We start from the raw sequence: 17,309 nt of genomic DNA, 5'->3' as shown, positions 1-17,309 counted from the left end.
ACAGGCTAGAATTTGTGTTGGGACAATGTGTTTGTGAGAATGCATGACAACAATTTCATACGGTAAGCTCTGCTTTATATAGCTTTCTTTTTTTGATCGCATGACTTGGCTCGAATAGAGTCACAGTACAGCTTTGTCTGTTTGCTCCATGACATGTTCCGAGTGGAACCACAAAATGGTACTCCTAAAGGCAGTGATTCCATCCATGGCGTTGTGTGCAGGCGATGTTTGACGAAGGAAGAAGCTCGTTACGACACGGAGCAGATATCTAAGAGGAGGGTGCCACTCCTCTGTTCCCATCCAGTGAATTGGACTCGAAAGAAGGTAACATGGTATCCTTCCAATCTCTAATCATACCCACCCAATTAATTGGTTGGATGGATTGACAAGAGCATAATTATTTTGGTTATGTACTCTATGCTGCTTATTAATTTGGTAGAGATTTCGGTATCTTTACGAGAATGATGGTTGCCTCAAGAAAGAGACGATGGAAAAGGGAAAAAGAAGCAGATGCAGCATATTCGACAGGAGCCTGACAATTTCAAAGAGAAAGAAAACAGCATATCTTAATTGGACTTTCCTATCGATCTGATGGTTGCATCTTTCTATGACATAATAGCCAAAGTAGTAAAACAATCTTCTACCCTACCGAGGATTGAGTACTGCGAACGTTGATTCCTCAGTGGAGCACAACGGTCTCGAAGCAGTTAAGCCCGTCGAGTTCCACAGCAAACCGTGCTGCCCTCCGCTGCGGCTGCAACTCATTGTTCGGCGGCGCGAGGCCGGACTCGTTGCTCTCATCTCTGTTCTCTTCTTCCTTGTCCTTCTTCCCGAACCCTCCTCCTCGGGCCTTCCCTTCGCCGGCGAAGAAGAAGCTCCCCGTCGAGCTGATAAGAGAGCTGAACCACTGTGTTTTCGGAGCGGCCATAAGGTCAGTATGCACGAGCGTAGTCGAGGCGAGGAAGCGCTGTGTGTGTCGAAGACGAAGAGGGCAACACGGCACGAGGGCTTATATAATGACAGGAGAAACGGGGGGGAAGAAGGCACGGAGGAATCCTAATTTGCTCAGGGGAAGGAAAAGAGAGGCGTGTGGAATCGTCGAGATGTTGGAGATTCACGAGCGCTATTGATCGAGGCTCATCATTCGGTCCGGCATCGGAATCGATTTCGTTTCCGAGTCTTCAACCGTCGACATCATTAGAAATTATAGAACCGACTTTTGGGTTATGCAATTGGGACTCGTGCCATAATCCAATAGGGACAACGATTTCGGTGATGGAGTCGTGCCGAGGCACGTGGATCACGATTCCGAGGAATCATTTGAATTCTCACACGCTGTGTACATCTAATTCTTTCACATCCCCCTTAAAATCTCAAATTAAAAAGATATGATATTCCAACATGTTAATTTCCTATAGTAAACGGAAAAAATATATGATTTTTTTATAATGTTAAAAAAAATATATGTAAAATATATTAATTAGCTTATCTAATACATAACTTGAAATTTTATTATAGGGTCTGAATTCGAATCGAATGTATCTACATTATTTATTTTTTTATTAAAAAATAATATGTGGTCAATTTGTAAAAAAAAACTTTTTTTTTACTTTTTATATTCAGTGTCCCTCATGCGCTCTTAATTCCCTAATGGTGTCATTTTTATCTAGTATTTATAATATTCTTGATTTGATAGTCAATTAATTATTCCTTTTTTACCAATCTATATCCAGTTATAATGTTTTAAGTAAGATCGAGAAAACACTATGACGTAGTACATAAACATAGTATTATAGTATTTTATACTACGTTATAGTTTTTTCTACATTATGTTATATTGTTTTCAGCAATACCAAGAATACATTATAATTTATCACAAAATATTATACTATAATATTTTATATTATCAAAAATATTGTAATACAGTATAAAAATATTATAATTGGATCAATTCGGACCGATCCATAGAAAAATAAGAAAAAAGAAATATATGACTAAAGGTATTTTAGGTATTAGTTAAAAAAAAAGATACTATTACTAATTTTAGTTAAAAAAATTAAGCTTTTCTTCGGAATTTACTGTATATAATATCTATATATACCAAGAACACATTATAATTTATCAAAAAATATTATATTCTAATATTTTTATATTATCATAAATACTGTAACTCGACGGCTTCATCTTATATATCGATCCATAGGAAAATGAGAAAAAAATGTTCAATGACTAAAGATATTTTAGGTATTAACAAAAAAATACTGTTAGAATTTTTAATAAAGATTAAAATTTTCTCCAAAATTTATTGTATATATATATATATATATATACACACACGTTCTTAAAACTTTGTGATCTCTTAGAATTGCATATACAATTGTGGAACACGAGATTTGGGCCACACCGTGAAAGCACAAGCCTATCACTATCGACCACTTGTAAAACGTGATATGAGACGTCCATTTCCTATCTCTTTCTTCCTATGTGTATGCGGATATGATCGATCTCCAGCACTTCATTTTTCACGATAAGTGTCGATTGCATTATTCACGAGTTATAGCACGAGGAATGGTTCAGAATGTATGACTATTAGTTCCATTTTTTGCAAACAATTCAGTCCAATTAGTCGAATTTAATTTTGCTCAAAATTTGGGCTACTTTATTAATTCCGGATTAGATAGAAGCTTTGGTAATTGCATTTTCTTTGGTAATAATCGATTTTTTCTTTTGACAATTGTATTTTTTTGGTAATAATTGATGTGATTACGACAATCATTAGTAAAGCTACGAGACATTATTACAATAAACTATCATATTCTTTACCAATTAAATTAGTTAATATCCTCATTGGATCTCTAAATAATTATTATACTCTAAGGAAGATAAGCACCAGTAAATGCCATCTAATTAAAGGGTTTCATGCATGCAAGAAAGTGGGATGTGGCGATATGTGTGACTCTTATTTCAAATTTTTACGACGACTTTGAATCCAATTAGTCGAATTTAAATTTGTTCACAATGTACACAATTTTGGGCTATTTAATTAACTCCAGATTAGATTTTTTTTAAAGTAAATCTATTAATACAGTTACAATCTGTCCCGAGGAGATCATCACACAATAAATCAAGGAAACACAACTGTTCATCATCGTGTCATACAAAAGATGATCTATTGGTTTTGACGAATTTAATGAGATAATTTGCATAATTATTATCCTCGCTATAAACATGGAAGAGTCTAAAGTCAGTGAAATTAGTTCGAACATGAAAAATATCTCAAATTTCTCGAGAGTAACTAAAATTTTAGTTCGTTTGCTTGTTTTAATTATAACTAAAAATTAAGTAAATTTTAATTTCTCAAATTAACTAAAATATCTCAAATTTCTCAAATTTTAATTTCTCAAATTAATTTCTCAAATTTTAATTTCTCAAATTAATTTCTCAATTTTTAATTTCTAAAATTAAGTAAATTTTAATTTCTCAAATTAACTAAAATATCTCAAATTTCTCAAGAGTAACTAAAAATTTTAATTTTAACTAAAATTAAGTAAATTTTAGTTAATTTACTTAACTAAAATTAAGTAAGGAATCTAAAAAATATCTCAAATTTCTCGAGCATTACGCCTATGCTTGTTTGTCTTGTTTAATAGGATATTTGTTCTCTTACTTAATAAGAGTGCTAAATATTCGGCAGATAATTTATTATTCAACCCATAGTAGGTTTTAATAATTCATAGCCCATTTTAACTTAAACTCTTTTTTCTTTTAGTGTGACGAATAAGGGTAGAAAAAGAGGGTAGTGGTGATTATGAAAAAGGAAGAAGCAGCAATAGCAATTGAGGATAGAAGAATAAGAGAAAAAGAAAAGGAAAGAATATGAGGATAACGAAGATGTTGTTCTCAATCATCCAGATAGTATTATTACCTCATGTTAGATCATATTTATAGTCTATTCTTGTTGTAATCACTTGGAGAGATTTTGGATATTGTACATACTAACATAATCCTTGTATCCTAGTTATTCTTTTGTGATTGTTATTTGAGTTTTGGACAAAAGATTCTGAGATTTGTACATTTATTAATTTTATATTAAATTTTCTCTAATTTATCTCGTGATTTTTACCTTTCGTGTTAAAGAGGTTTTTCATGTAAATCTTGATATCCTATTTGATTATAATTTTTATTTAATTTTACTATATAATTTTTTTATCCCCTCATTAAAGACATTTCCCTTGATATTGTTCGATCTCGCTACGATTAGGGACTTCTATTAGTGTTTATCTCTTTATTTTCTTTTGTTGTCAGTTCATGACTTGATGTGTTAGTATTGTTGCATCAGAATTTGTTTTGTTTTTGGGCAATTGCAGTTTGTTTGGTATAATCAATTTCTTTTGGCAAGTGTAGTTTCTTTAGTAATAATGGATCTAAATGGCTACTCGGCTTTCGTCCAATTAAAGCCTTGTCCTCCCTTTTGTTCGTCACGTCCTATTGATTTATTTCTTCAAAATTTTGATACTCAATGTATATTTATAAGAATAAATCTTAATTATTTAATTTTTTTTACTTAAATCTTTATTTAAAACTAAATCATCTTACGATTCTTCATACCTAAATCCCTGATTAAAAGAATTTAAATTTAATTAAGATTCCTTCCGATAGTTAACTAAAATATTTACCAAAATGATTGTATCGTATCACAAACTATTCAGTGATTATAAAAATAATGGCGCTATTATATATTCCAATGTTCCAGTATAATCTAGATCTGAAATGAGAAATAATGATCATGATCACCCATCACCTTGATTCAAACTTTCTTTCTTGCTATTCTGAATGGTGATGACACAGGACATGAATCATGATCCTCATTTTTCATTTCCACAATCATGTTTTTTGCCCAACAAAGACCACACTACGTGGAACATTTTATTTTGATTAATAAAGAAGATACCATGCGTGGGATTGGAACAGTTCTGAATACTGCCGTGTACCTCATGAATGAAACTCCTATGACATCTTATCTTGTCACTATTTTAGTGGAATGCCCAGTGGATTCGCTATCTTACAGTGAAATGAAATGGCAATATGCATCTAAAGATGTAGGATGTTGCTGGTCTCAATCATCAGCGCATGCCATCACTGAATTCTGTGCGAGTGGAAAGGAGCACAGGCGATGACGTCGGACACCGAAGTGCTTCCACACCACCAAACTATTATTTATTGCTGCTCGTAGTGCCTCTTTACATCATGCAATGCAACACCTTAGATCCAACTCTCGTTAGATCCTTGTCAGCGGAAGAAATCAAGAGTCTGCGAAGGAGGAACATGGCATGCGACAGAAGAGCAGCTTAATAGTACAGGCCATGAGAAGGTTTTGTGGACATGGAAATCCCAACACCCGCTGTTCCATTCCATCAAGCACACAATACAGAGCACCCTATACACGTAACGCTCCACCGCCCACCCCGGAAGCACGAGCGCCCTCAGGCGGATGCTGCTGCGGTCACGCACACGGGGAGGTCCTTCTCGAAGTTTGGCGGCGCGCTCAGGATCGGATTGCTCTCGAAGAAGTTCACCGGCTTGAGGTCGAAGCTGGCGGACACGGTCGGCATGATCGGGTAATCTTCCTGGCAAGGGATGTGGTGGAATCCCAACGTGTACCACAGCACGATGTCCCTGTTCTCGATGGCCCTGTCCCTGCACATCACAACCTCTCATGGTCACTTCACTCGGAGACGAAGAGCACCCACAACTCACCGTTACATCAGTACTGCAGCATCGTTCCTTACCTCTCAGACCAAACAGCCAGTGTGTCCTCCCCTTTGCTCTGGTACACGAACAGCCCACCCGCCCATTCCTCGCTCTCGTTGTACGGTGTCACCCATATCTAGCATCCAAAGGAGGCGTCAGTGCGAGCGTGGAAGTGAAGCTGTGAGTTCTCATGGTAAACACGGTCCTCATCACCTGGTTGTTGGTGAATGCGCCTCTTCGCTGCGGAGGATCGTCGTGGTCGAGCAGGCTGGCCGCCGTGGCAGCGGGCACCACCTTATAGCCGACCGGGTTGCCGACCCTCGTGGTCTTGGACGGATTGATCACATGGAACTCCGATGGCTCGTACAGCTTCATCTTGATCTGCGCGTCCTTTTCGGTCTTGGCGACCTGCCTAGTGGCCTTGATGTAGCTCGTCCTCGGCGACTCCCCGGGGTTGGCGTCCTCTCTCGCCATCCTGACCTTGACGAAGGAGTTGTTGGCGCCGTCGACGTCCAGGTCGAGGTGGAAGGTGATGTAGTGGTCGTGGATGACGCCGATCACGTTCTCCGACAGGATGGTGCCGTACATGTCCTCGTTCTGCGGGAATTGGTTCAGGTGCGAGAACGGGGTTCCTTTCACCATGAGAATGCCGCTGAGCCCAACCTGCTTGTTTCATTTCAAGCACAGAACACATTGCATCGCGAAACTAAGACTCTCATGGTGTCAATATGCCGTAGAGCAATACGTCTAAGAAACAGAGCAAGCAGTGCCGCCGCCGAAGCATACGCTCGTAAATAGCATCACCAAACAGAGCACATCTCTGCATCTATTTGTACAAGAAGAATCTACAGCTATGATCTTTGTATGTTGTCTTCCGATGCAGGCATCGGTTGAAGCCTTGCGATCAAGACTTCCTAGATGAGGAGCTGACGAGGACAGGAAGCCTAAGATTTTTTGCATTAGTGAAATCCAACAATTGCGGGCTAGAAGCGTTGGATGCAGTCAACTTATGTCGTTGGCTCCTGCCATCAACATGTCCTATGTCCTATGTCAGACGAATTACGTTGCCACTTGCTAACGTAAAGAGGAAGAACAGAGGGAAGAAAGGAACAAATGAGCAAAAAGATCCGAGTGCATGAACGCAAACCTTGACACGGATCAGCCCATCTGTTTGGAACTCCCAGTCGATGATGTAGTCGTAGTTCGCCACTGACGCTGCCATCCTCGCCATGAGCGTCACCTTCGGCCTCGCCTCCCGTATCTGCTCACAAGTCACACTAATGATGCATTTCATTCGATCAGATTGGCGTGACCGCCTTTGGATTGTGTGTTCTGTGAGCTTACATCCATGCCAGTGATCGGACTCTCGGAGTGGCGCCACGCGATGTCGCCCGCATACCGCTCGAAGATGCATACCATGTTCTCCCTGACGTAGGGCCGGCCGTCGGCGGCGGCGAACACGCCATCCATGTAGTGCGCGTTCCGGGGGCAGTCGTTGAGCGGCACGAGCTGTTGGGCTGATAGCTCATATTCAGCCCATGTGGGCTAGGGCAGCCCACAGCTCACACCCCCTCTTAACCTAATCCTAATTAAGATTAGGGGGTGTGGTGGCTGCGTTTTAGAAGCAGAAAAAGGCTATAAAAAGGTAGCAACGAGGCAGATCTTGAGAGCCACGGGATTCCAAAGAGAAGAAGGAGAACAAGGCAGAAAAGGAAGAGAAAGAAAGGGAAGAAGACAAGGACAACGCAGAGAGACTGTTCTCAATCATCTAGCAGTGTTCTCATCTCAGGTTAGATCAAATCTACAGTAGACTCTTGCTGTGATTACTTGGGGAGGTTTTAGATATTGTGGGCAGTGACGTGATCCTTGTATCCCAGTTATTCTCTTGTGGTTGTTGCTAGGGTTTTGGGCAAGAGATTGAGATTTGCATATTCATTATTCTCATAGTGGATTATCTCTAGTTTGCCCCGTGGTTTTTACCCTTAACATTGAAGGGGTTTTCCACGTATATCTTAGTGTTCTGTTTGATTGTGTTTCCATTTTATTCCGCTGCGTGTTATGGTCTTCTAGTATTTGTTCATATACAAAGGTTATTCCTCTTTATATCCCCATCAACTGGTATCAGAGCGGGGTTTTGGTGATTTAATTTTTGTATTTGAACATGGAGGCCAGTAATATTTCTCGCATGATTAGTTTGAATGGAAATAATTGGATGATATGAAAACCAAGAATGGAAAATCTCTTGTATTACAAAGATTTGTATGGACCTTTACAAGGGGATATTGCAAAACCTACAACTATGACAGATGATGAGTGGAAGAGGTTAGATCGAAAAACAATTGGGTTTATTAAACAATGGCTTGATGATAGTGTCTTTCACCATGTTTCTACTGAAATTTCTGCATATTCTCTTTCGAAAAAATTGGAAAGTCTCTATAAAAGAAAAACAGCTGACAACAAAGCTTTTTTGATCAGAAAACTTGTGAACCTAAAATATAGAGAGGGTGCTTCTATTGCTGAGCATTTGAATGAAATGCAGATCAGAGTATTACTAACCAGTTATCCTCTATGAAAATATCTCTTGATGATGAGTTGCAGGCATTGTTACTTCTCAGTTCATTACCAGAAAGTTGGGAGACACTGGTGGTTTCCCTTAGTAATTCTGCGCCAGATGGTATTGTCACTATGAGTCAAGTAACAAGCAGTTTGTTGAATGAGGAGTTGAGAAGAAAGAGTTCGGCAACATCTCAGAATGATTCACAGGCACTTATCTCAGAGAACAGAGGAAGGTCAAAGTCTAGAAGCAGTTCACGTATGGGTAGGAGCAAGTCAAGATCAAGAAAAGATATTGTTTGCTATAATTGTGGTGAGAAAGGACATTACAAGAACCAATGTAAGCAACCTAAGAAGAACAAGAAAAAGGGAAAAGAAGTGGAGTCTACAGAGTCAAAGGATAATACTACAGCTACAGTGCAGGGTGGTGATTATTTGATTTTGTCTCCTTCTGATGATATTTTTTCTTGTGTGTGTCAGGATCTTGAGTGGGTGATTGACACAGGTGCTTCTTATCATGCTACACCACGGAGGGAGTTTTTTGCTACATACAGGTCTGGAAACTTTGGTGTTGTCAAGATGGGCAACTATGACACAGCAGACATCATTGGCATGGGTGATATCCATTTAAAGACCAACCTTGGCTGCAAGTTGGTACTTAAGGATGTGAGACATGTGGTTGACTTGAGGCTGAATTTAATTTCAGTTGGAAGACTAGATGATGAAGAGTATGAAAGCAGATTTCGCAAAGGGCAATGGAAACTTAGTAAGGGTTCTCTTGTTATAGCTAGTGAAAAGAAATGTCATACTTTGTACAGGTTGCAGGCTAAATCTTATGGTGAGCAGTTAAATGCTACAGAGAAAGACTTCAGTATGGAGTTGTGGCATAGGCGATTAGGACACATGAGCGAGAAGGGGCTGCAAGCTCTTTCCAAGAGAGAGGTATTACCATATCTCAGAGGTATACATCTGAACCCTTGTATTGATTGTTTGGCTGGTAAACAACATAGAGTTTCATTTGCTAGTGTTGCTTTGTCTAGAAAAATGCATGCCTTAGACCGTGTTTATATAGATGTATGTGGTCCTTTGAGGACAAAAACTCCTGGTGGATCTGTTGATGTTCTTGGTATAAGTGGTACACTTTATTTTGTCACTTTTATAGATGATTTTTCCAGGAAAGTTTGGGCTTATGCTTTGAAGACCAAAGATCAGGTTATTAATGTCTTCAAAGAGTTTCATGCTAGGGTTGAAAGGGAGACAGAAAGGAAATTAAAATGCATAAGATCAGATAATGGTGGTGAGTATACGGGATTGTTTAATGACTATTGCAGGTCACATGGGATCCAACATGAGATGATAGTTCCTGGTACACCTCAGCATAATGCAATTGCAGAGAGGATGAACCGCACCATCATGGAAAAGATCAGATGTATGCTTTCACAGGCCAAGCTACCCAAAAGGTTTTGGGATGAGGCTTTGAGGACTGCAGTTGATGTGATCAACTTATCACCATGTACAGCCCTAGATGGTGATGTTGTAGAGCATGTATGGTTAGAGAAAGATGTTTCCTACAGGCATTTGAGAGTATTTGGTTGTCGCGCATTTGCACATATTCCAGACAATGAGAGGTCCAAGCTGGATGGTAAGTCTAAAGAATGTATTTTTCTTGGTTACTCACATGATCAGTTTGGTTACAGGCTTTGGGATCCAGAAAAGCAGAAGGTGTTCAGGAGCAGAGATGTGGTCTTCTTTGAGGATCAAACCTTTGAGGATTTGAAGAAGAAGGCACCAGCCAAGACTTCTGCAGAAGGATTAGCATATTGTGACCTAGTTATTCCTCCAGTATATCAGGGTGATGGGGGAGATGTGCAGGAAAATAGTGTAGAGCCTGATGTTGATTTACCTACAGGACATGTTGAGCAAGAAGAAGTAGGAGAGCAAGTTCCCGCAGAACCTCAGTTGAGAAGATCTTCTAGACAACGTCAACCTTCCAGAAGATACTCTACAGATGAGTATGTGATGCTTACTGATGCAGGTGAACCAGAGAGTTACCAGGAAGCAGTTGAGAGTGAGCAGAAAGAGAAGTGGTTAGTTGCTATGCAGGAAGAGATGGATGCTCTTCAGAAGAACCACACTTATGATTTGGTGCTGCTACCAAATGGAATGAAGGCCTTGAAGAACAAGTGGGTTTTTAGGTTGAAGACTCAAGAATATTGTTCTCAACCAAAGTACAAAACTAGATTGGTTGTGAAAGGCTTTGGTAAAAAAAAAGGTATTAACTTTGAAGAGATATTTTCTCCTGTTGTTAAAATGTTTTCTATTCGTGTTGCTCTTGGTATTGCTGCTAGCCAGGACTTGGAGGTTGAGCAGTTAGATGTGAAGACAGCTTTCCTTCATGGTGATTTGGAGGAGGAAATTTATATGGAGCAACCAGAAGGCTTCAAAGTCAAAGGTAAAGATAATTTTGTCTGCAAGTTGAAGAAGAGCTTGTATGGGCTAAATCAAGCTCCAAGACAGTGGTACAGAAAGTTTGATTCATTTATGACAGAAAATGGATACAAAAGAACGACTTCATATCATTGTGTGTACATCAAATGGTTTGGTGAGGATTTTATTATTCTCTTACTTTATGTTGATGACATGCTTATTCTTGGGATAGATATGTTTAAAATTGACAGGTTGAAGAAGGAACTGAGTGAGTCTTTTGCAATGAAGGACATGGGGCCAGCAAAGCAAATACTAGGCATGCAGATTTCTCGTGACAGGAAAAACAAGAAGATTTGGTTGTCACAGAAGAAATACATCGAGAAGGTATTGGAAAGATTCAGTATGAGCAATGCAAAACCAGTTGGTTCTCCTCTTGCAGATCACTTCAAGTTGTGCTCAGAACAGAGTCCGTCAAGTGATGAGGAGAAGGAGAAAATGAAAAAGGTTCCTTATGCTTCAGCAGTTGGAAGTTTAATGTATGCAATGGTATGTACGAGGCCAGACATCGCATATGCAGTGGGTGTTACTAGCAGATTTCTTGCAAATCCAGGCAAAGAGCACTGGGCAGCAGTGAAGTGGATTTTTAGATATCTCAGAGGGAGCTCTAAGGTTTGTTTAAGCTTTGGAGGTGGACCACATGTGTTGACAGGTTACACAGATGTAGATATGGCAAGAGATATAGATACGAGAAAGTCTACTTCAGGTTATGTACTTACTTTTGCAGGGGGAGCTGTGTCATGGCAATCCAGGTTACAAAGGTGTATTGCTCTCTCCACCACAGAAGCAGAATATATTGCTGCTACAGAGGTATGCAAAGAAATGTTATGGATGAAAGAATTCTTACAAGAATTGGGGCTGAAACAGGAAAATTATGTGGTGCATTGTGACAGCCAAAGTGCCATCCATTTGTGTAAGAACCCAATGTTTCATTCCAAGTCGAAGCATATATAGATGTCAAATACCACTGGATTCGAAATGTATTTGAAGAGAAGCAGTTGCAGCTTCAGAAAATTCATACAGATGACAACGGAGCAGACATGTTGACGAAGACCTTACCAAAAGAAAGACAGGAGATATGCCGACATTTGGTCGGCATGGCTTCACATTGAGGAGTCATGGGACAGCCTCCCTTATGGGCTGAAGGGGGAGGTTGTTGGGCTGATAGCCCATATTCAGCCCATGTGGGCTAGGGCAGCCCACAGCCCACACCCCCTCTTAACCTAACCCTAATTAAGATTAGGGGGGTGTGGTGGCTGCGGTTTAGAAGCAGAAAAAGGCTATAAAAAGGTAGCAACGAGGCAGATCTTGAGAGCCACGGGATTCCAAAGAGAAGAAGGAGAACAAGGCAGAAAAGGAAGAGAAAGAAAGGGAAGAAGACAAGGACAACGCAGAGAGACTGTTCTCAATCATCTAGCAGTGTTCTCATCTCAGGTTAAATCAAATCTACAGTAGACTCTTGCTGTGATTACTTGGGGAGGTTTTAGATATTGTGGGTAGTGACGTGATCCTTGTATCCCAGTTATTCTCTTGTGGTTGTTTCTAGGGTTTTGGGCAAGAGATTGAGATTTGTATATTCATTATTCTCATAGTGGATTATCTCTAGTTTGCCCCGTGGTTTTTACCCTTAACATTGAAGGGGTTTTCCACGTATATCTTGGTGTTCTGTTTGATTGTGTTTCCATTTTATTCCGCTGCGTATTATGGTCTTCTAGTATTTGTTCATATACAAAGGTTATTCCTCTTTATATCCCCATCACGAGCGGCATCGCCTGCAGGCCGAACCCGTACTCGCCGGCGTCCATGTAGGTCTTGAAGTACCAAGCGTCAGTCGGGTCCATGTACGGCACGAAGAGCTCCAACACGAAGCCCTTGTGCATGATGCCCCACCACTCTCCGGTGTCCGGGTCCCTCGCCCGAACTCGCGACACCACCACCCCGGCCCGCGCGTCCGCCTTAAGGTGGAACTCCCACCCGGCCCACCGCACCATGTGCCCCCGCTCCTCCACCTCGAAGCTTGGCCCCGCCGGCTGCTCGATCGATATCGGCTTTAGCCCCAGCCACGGCGAGTCATCGTTAAATCCCGCCACCGCCTCGTACCAGTAGTTGGTGCCGGCCGACTTGGGGATGGGGATGCCCCGCCCCTGTTCGGAGATGCTCACCACCTCCTTGGTATCTGTTGGTGTAAACAACTTTTTTAGTCGTGGCCTCGGGGCCGACGCGGCTTGTTCAGGGGTCCGAAAGACGGGGATCTAGCACGGCGTTTCTTGGGGTCTCCCGGTGGCCGATCGCGATGGTCTGGTTGGAAGAAAAGCTTCGCCGCGGTGCCGGGTAGGGACGACTCCGGTCTAGCACCTGCACATAGGTCGAGTCGGAAGTTCAGCCCGACCCCTCTGACGATCAAGTCAGTGATGTGGAGTGGGGTTTTGGATGAGGAAGTGCTTTTTTTGTGTTCCCCCCCATTTTGTTTGGAGCCCGGGGGTATTTATAGGTAAGTTTGGTGTTACCTGATGTGCCAGCCTGTCGGAGCAGGACCATACCTCTGATGGTGTCTAACATCGCCGTTGGTGTTGCGTGGAGGACCGAGCTGCCGCAGGGTATGGGTGAGCTTCGGTCGACGCTTTCCCTTGCCTCGGTCGGTCGTGCGAGGTCAGACGATGAGGTCGTTTGGGAATGGTTGATGTGGGTGCGCATTAAGTCAGCGTTAATGCTCACTTCCTTGGGCAGTGTGTCGTCCAGGTGTGGCTGACGTCATGGCGCACCATGTCGTCATTTTTGTCCTTATCATATTCCCCCCCTAAGGAAGCTATGCCTCGATTGATGTGAGGGGAGGTCCGAGGCATGGCTTCGGCTTTAAGAAACTATACCTGCCGGGCGGTTGCCGGTCTGTTGCCAGGGGTGTGGGAATTACGGAGCTTAGCAGCTAAGAAGGGTTGGACGCGTAGCGGTGATCCCGGGAAGTGTGCGGCCGTGGAGCACGGTGCAGGCGGGCAAGCCGCGCAGGCGTGGTCTCGGGCAGCGTGTAGCCGAGGAGCACGACGCAGGCGGGCTGGCCGCGCAGGTGTGGTCTCAGGGAGCATCAAGCCGATGAGCACGACGCAGGTGGGCTGGCCGTGCAGGTGTGGCCTCGGGGAGCATCAAGCCGAGGAGCACGATGCAAGCGGGCTGGCCACGCAGGTGTGGCCTCGGGGAGCATCAAGCCGAGGAGCACGACGAAGGTGGGCTGGCCGCGCAGGTGTGGTCTCGGGGAGCATCAAGCCGAGGAGCATGATGCAGGCGGGCTGGCCGCGCAGGTGTGGCCTCGGGGACTATCAAGCCGAGGAGCACGACGCAGGTGGGCTGTCCGCGCAGGTGTGGTCTCGGGGAGCGTCAAGCCGAGGAGCACAACGCAGGCGGGCTGGCCGCGCTGGTGTGGCCTCAGGGAGCATCAAGTCGAGGAGCACGACATAGGCGGGCTGGCCACGCAGGTGTGGCCTTGGGGAGCATCAAGCCGAGGAGCACGACGCAGGCGGGCTGGCCGCGCAGGTGTGGCCTCAGGGAGCATCAAGCCAAGGAGCACGACGCAGGCGGGCTGGCCACGCAGGTGTGGTCTCGGGGAGCATCAAGCCGAGGAGCACGACGCAGGCGGGCTGGCCGCGCAGGTGTGGCCCCGGGGAGCATCAAGCCGAGGAACACGACGCAGGCGGGCTGGCCGCGCAGGTGTGGTCTCGGGGAGCATCAAGCCGAGGAGCACGACGTAGGAGGGCTGGCCGCGCAGGTGTGGTCTCGGGGAGCATCAAGTCGAGGAGCAGGACGCAGGCGGGCTGGCTGCGTAGGTGTGGCCTCGGGGAGCATCAAGCCGAGGAGCACAATGCAGGCGGACTGGCCGCGCAGGTGTGGTCTCGGGGAGCATCAAGCCGAGGAGCACGACGCAGGCGGGCTGGCCGCGCAGGTGTGGTCTCGGAGAGCATCAAGCCGAGGAGCATGACGTAGGCGGGCTGGCCGCGCAAGCCCGAGGAGCTGCTTGTGCTATTTTCCCTTTTTGCCTGCTTAGCCATAGCGGGGGGCAAAAAAACTTCCGTATTTGATTTTCTTTCTGAGGGGGAGCCGGTTGCTTTCGCCGCACGCTTTCGGGCATTGGGATCGAGGCGTCAGCCCGTTGCCGCTTCAGCGGGGTTGCCACGTCAGGCTTTTATTAAGGCGGGGCGCCTTTTGGCATTTTCGATGCGACGTGACGGTTACGCACGTGCGCAGGTGGGCTGCCGCCCCACTCTCGGGAGGTGAAGGGGCGCTGGTTCTAGCGGTATATCTCCTTTAAATAGCGGACGCCCGGCTTTACTTCTATCTTTTGCTGCTGAGTCTCCCTCTTTTGGCCTTGCCGTCCCCTTTCCAATCTTCTGCTTCCTGCGTCGTCCTCCCTTTCCCCATAGCACCTCCTTGTTAAGGATAATTGAGATGTCGTCCTTTCCTCCTTCCCCTTCTTCCCCTTCCCGTGTAGCTGAGGGGGGACGTCCTTCGACGCCCCCCGTAGAATCCTTTGATGGGGAAGCGGCGCGGGCCCTAGAGGCCTTGATGTGGCCGCATGAATTTGACTCCACCGTGAGTGGGTCTCTGCTGGGGGGGCTCCGGGAGCGCTATTGCATCCCGGAGGACCACATCCTTAGTGCCCCAGAACCGGGACAGCGGGCGTATGACCCCGTCCCAAAGGGTTTTGCGCTGACTTTGGACGCCCTGGAGGCGGGTCTTCACTTTCCCCTTCATCCCCTCATTGTGTCCTGCCTGTCTTTCTGGTGGATTTCTCCATCTCAAGTGGCGCCGAACTCTTGGCGTTACCTAGTGGAATTCCTGGGGGAATGCCACTACGCCAATATCACCCCCACCCTCAATCTCATTCTTTCCTGTTACCGCCTTTCCAAGGGTTCCGGGGGTTACTTCCTATCTGCCCGGACGTGCTTTCGAGTCGGAGGGGCCCCTTCCAATAATAAAGGGTGGAAGGGGAGGTTTTTTTACATTTGTCGTGCACGGGACTAGGGTTTTGGGGTTCGGTGGTCCGCGAGGGCGATCGACAATACCACCCCATGCTTGGGCAAAGCAGAGCGCCAAGATATAGGGAGGCTCAAAGAGATTCTCCCCAGGTCGCAGGCCATCCGAAACATGACCAAGCAATGGCTGGTCGAGGCTGGTCTCAGCCCGATGCCTCTGGGTACGTTAGTGACGTTTGGTTCGGGTATTTGCGTGGTTCATTTCTAGTACTAACACTTTTCTTGTTTTTTGTAGAAATGGTGAACCTCCGGTCGCTTTTGGGGGGTCAGGCGTCGCAAGCTCCTCCCCCAACTCCGCCGGCCGGCTCGAAGTCCTTCATTCGTGATTTTCTCATCGTAGTTTCTCGTCCGAAGGGTGGTGATGGCTACCTCGGGTGGTAGGACGGCCTCGGTTCCGAACGCGAGGCTGTAGGGGGACTCTCCAGTCGCGGTCTTGGGGGTGGTGCGTAACGACCATAAGACGCTCGGGAGTTCATCCGTCCAGGCTAATCGGGCTGTGGACACTCTTCTTTTGAGCCCGTCTAGAATGGATCGATTGGTTACTTCCGCTAGCCCGTTCGTCTGAGGGTGAGCCACCGAGCTGAACCTCAGTTGGATTCCATGGCTTGCGCAGAACTCCCGGAACATTCTACTGGCGAACTGAGGCCCGTTGTCTGTAATGATGGTTTTGGGCAAGCCAAACCGGGTCACCAGGTTCCTCCACACGAACTTCTCCATTTGCCGCTTCGTGATCGTGGCCAGTGGTTCGGCCTCGACCCACTTTGTGAAATAATCCACTCCCACGACGATGTACTTCCGCTGTCCTGAGGCTAGTGGGAAAGGCCCGAGCAGGTCCAGACCCCACTGCGCAAATGGCCATGCGCAATCGATGGGGGTGAGCGGGATCGCGGGCTGTCGGGGCGTGCGGGCATGTTCTTGGCACGAACTGCACTGCTGCACATAAGCCTTCGCGTCGCGGCACATGGTCGGCCAGTAGTAACCTTGGCGAAGTATTTTGTGTGCCAGGGTTCGCCCGCCGATGTGTTCCCCGCAAACCCCCCCGTGGACTTCAGCCAGAACCGTAGGAGGGGGTATGTGAAGGACCGCTTATAGAGCCGTCCACTCACCTCGGAGTACCATGCATGCGTGCGACGCAGGCGCCGAGCCGTAGCCTCGTCGGGAGGAAGGGTCCCGTCCCGCTTGAAGCGTAGTAACTCCTGCACCCATGTGATTGGAGCGCCGCCGGAGACCACGGCTACGATTTCGATGGCACGGGCAGGGAGCTCGTCGATCTCGGGCCGGACTCCGGGGGCTGGCTTCGACGCCAGTTTAGCTAGCGCGTCTGCTCGCTCGTTATCTCCCCTCGGAACATTGGATAATGCAAAGTGAGAGAACTTGGTGGTCAGGTTCTTTACCTGCGCCAGGTACTTGGCCATGACTGGCCAGAACAGAACTGACTGCGTGCTGGGAGGCAGCCAAGTAGAGGCCGAGCTTTTCCCTAGGAGAGACAGAGGCAAGTCT

At 45.5% G+C, this 17,309-nt stretch overlaps 1 protein-coding gene across 1 annotated transcript; it reads right to left on the bottom strand.

Moving 5' to 3' along the window:
* Positions 1-5,192: 5,192 nt before the first annotated feature.
* On the bottom strand, positions 5,193-7,255 carry LOC135644830 (amine oxidase [copper-containing] gamma 1-like). Its single transcript, XM_065162750.1, has 5 exons — positions 7,096-7,255; positions 6,899-7,012; positions 5,965-6,414; positions 5,790-5,887; positions 5,193-5,697 (listed from the first exon to the last, which is right to left on the bottom strand). Exons 1-5 carry the CDS (start codon positions 7,219-7,221, stop codon positions 5,484-5,486), a joined length of 1,002 nt encoding a protein of 333 aa, XP_065018822.1. The 5' UTR covers positions 7,222-7,255; the 3' UTR covers positions 5,193-5,483.
* Between the last annotated feature and the right edge of the window lie 10,054 nt (positions 7,256-17,309).

Source organism: Musa acuminata, chromosome BXJ3-8 (genome assembly GCF_036884655.1).
Source record: "Musa acuminata AAA Group cultivar baxijiao chromosome BXJ3-8, Cavendish_Baxijiao_AAA, whole genome shotgun sequence".
Classification (NCBI taxonomy): domain Eukaryota; kingdom Viridiplantae; phylum Streptophyta; class Magnoliopsida; order Zingiberales; family Musaceae; genus Musa; species Musa acuminata.
The sequence above is the reverse complement of the archived record's forward strand: the minus strand, read 5'-3'. Positions and strand labels throughout refer to the sequence as shown.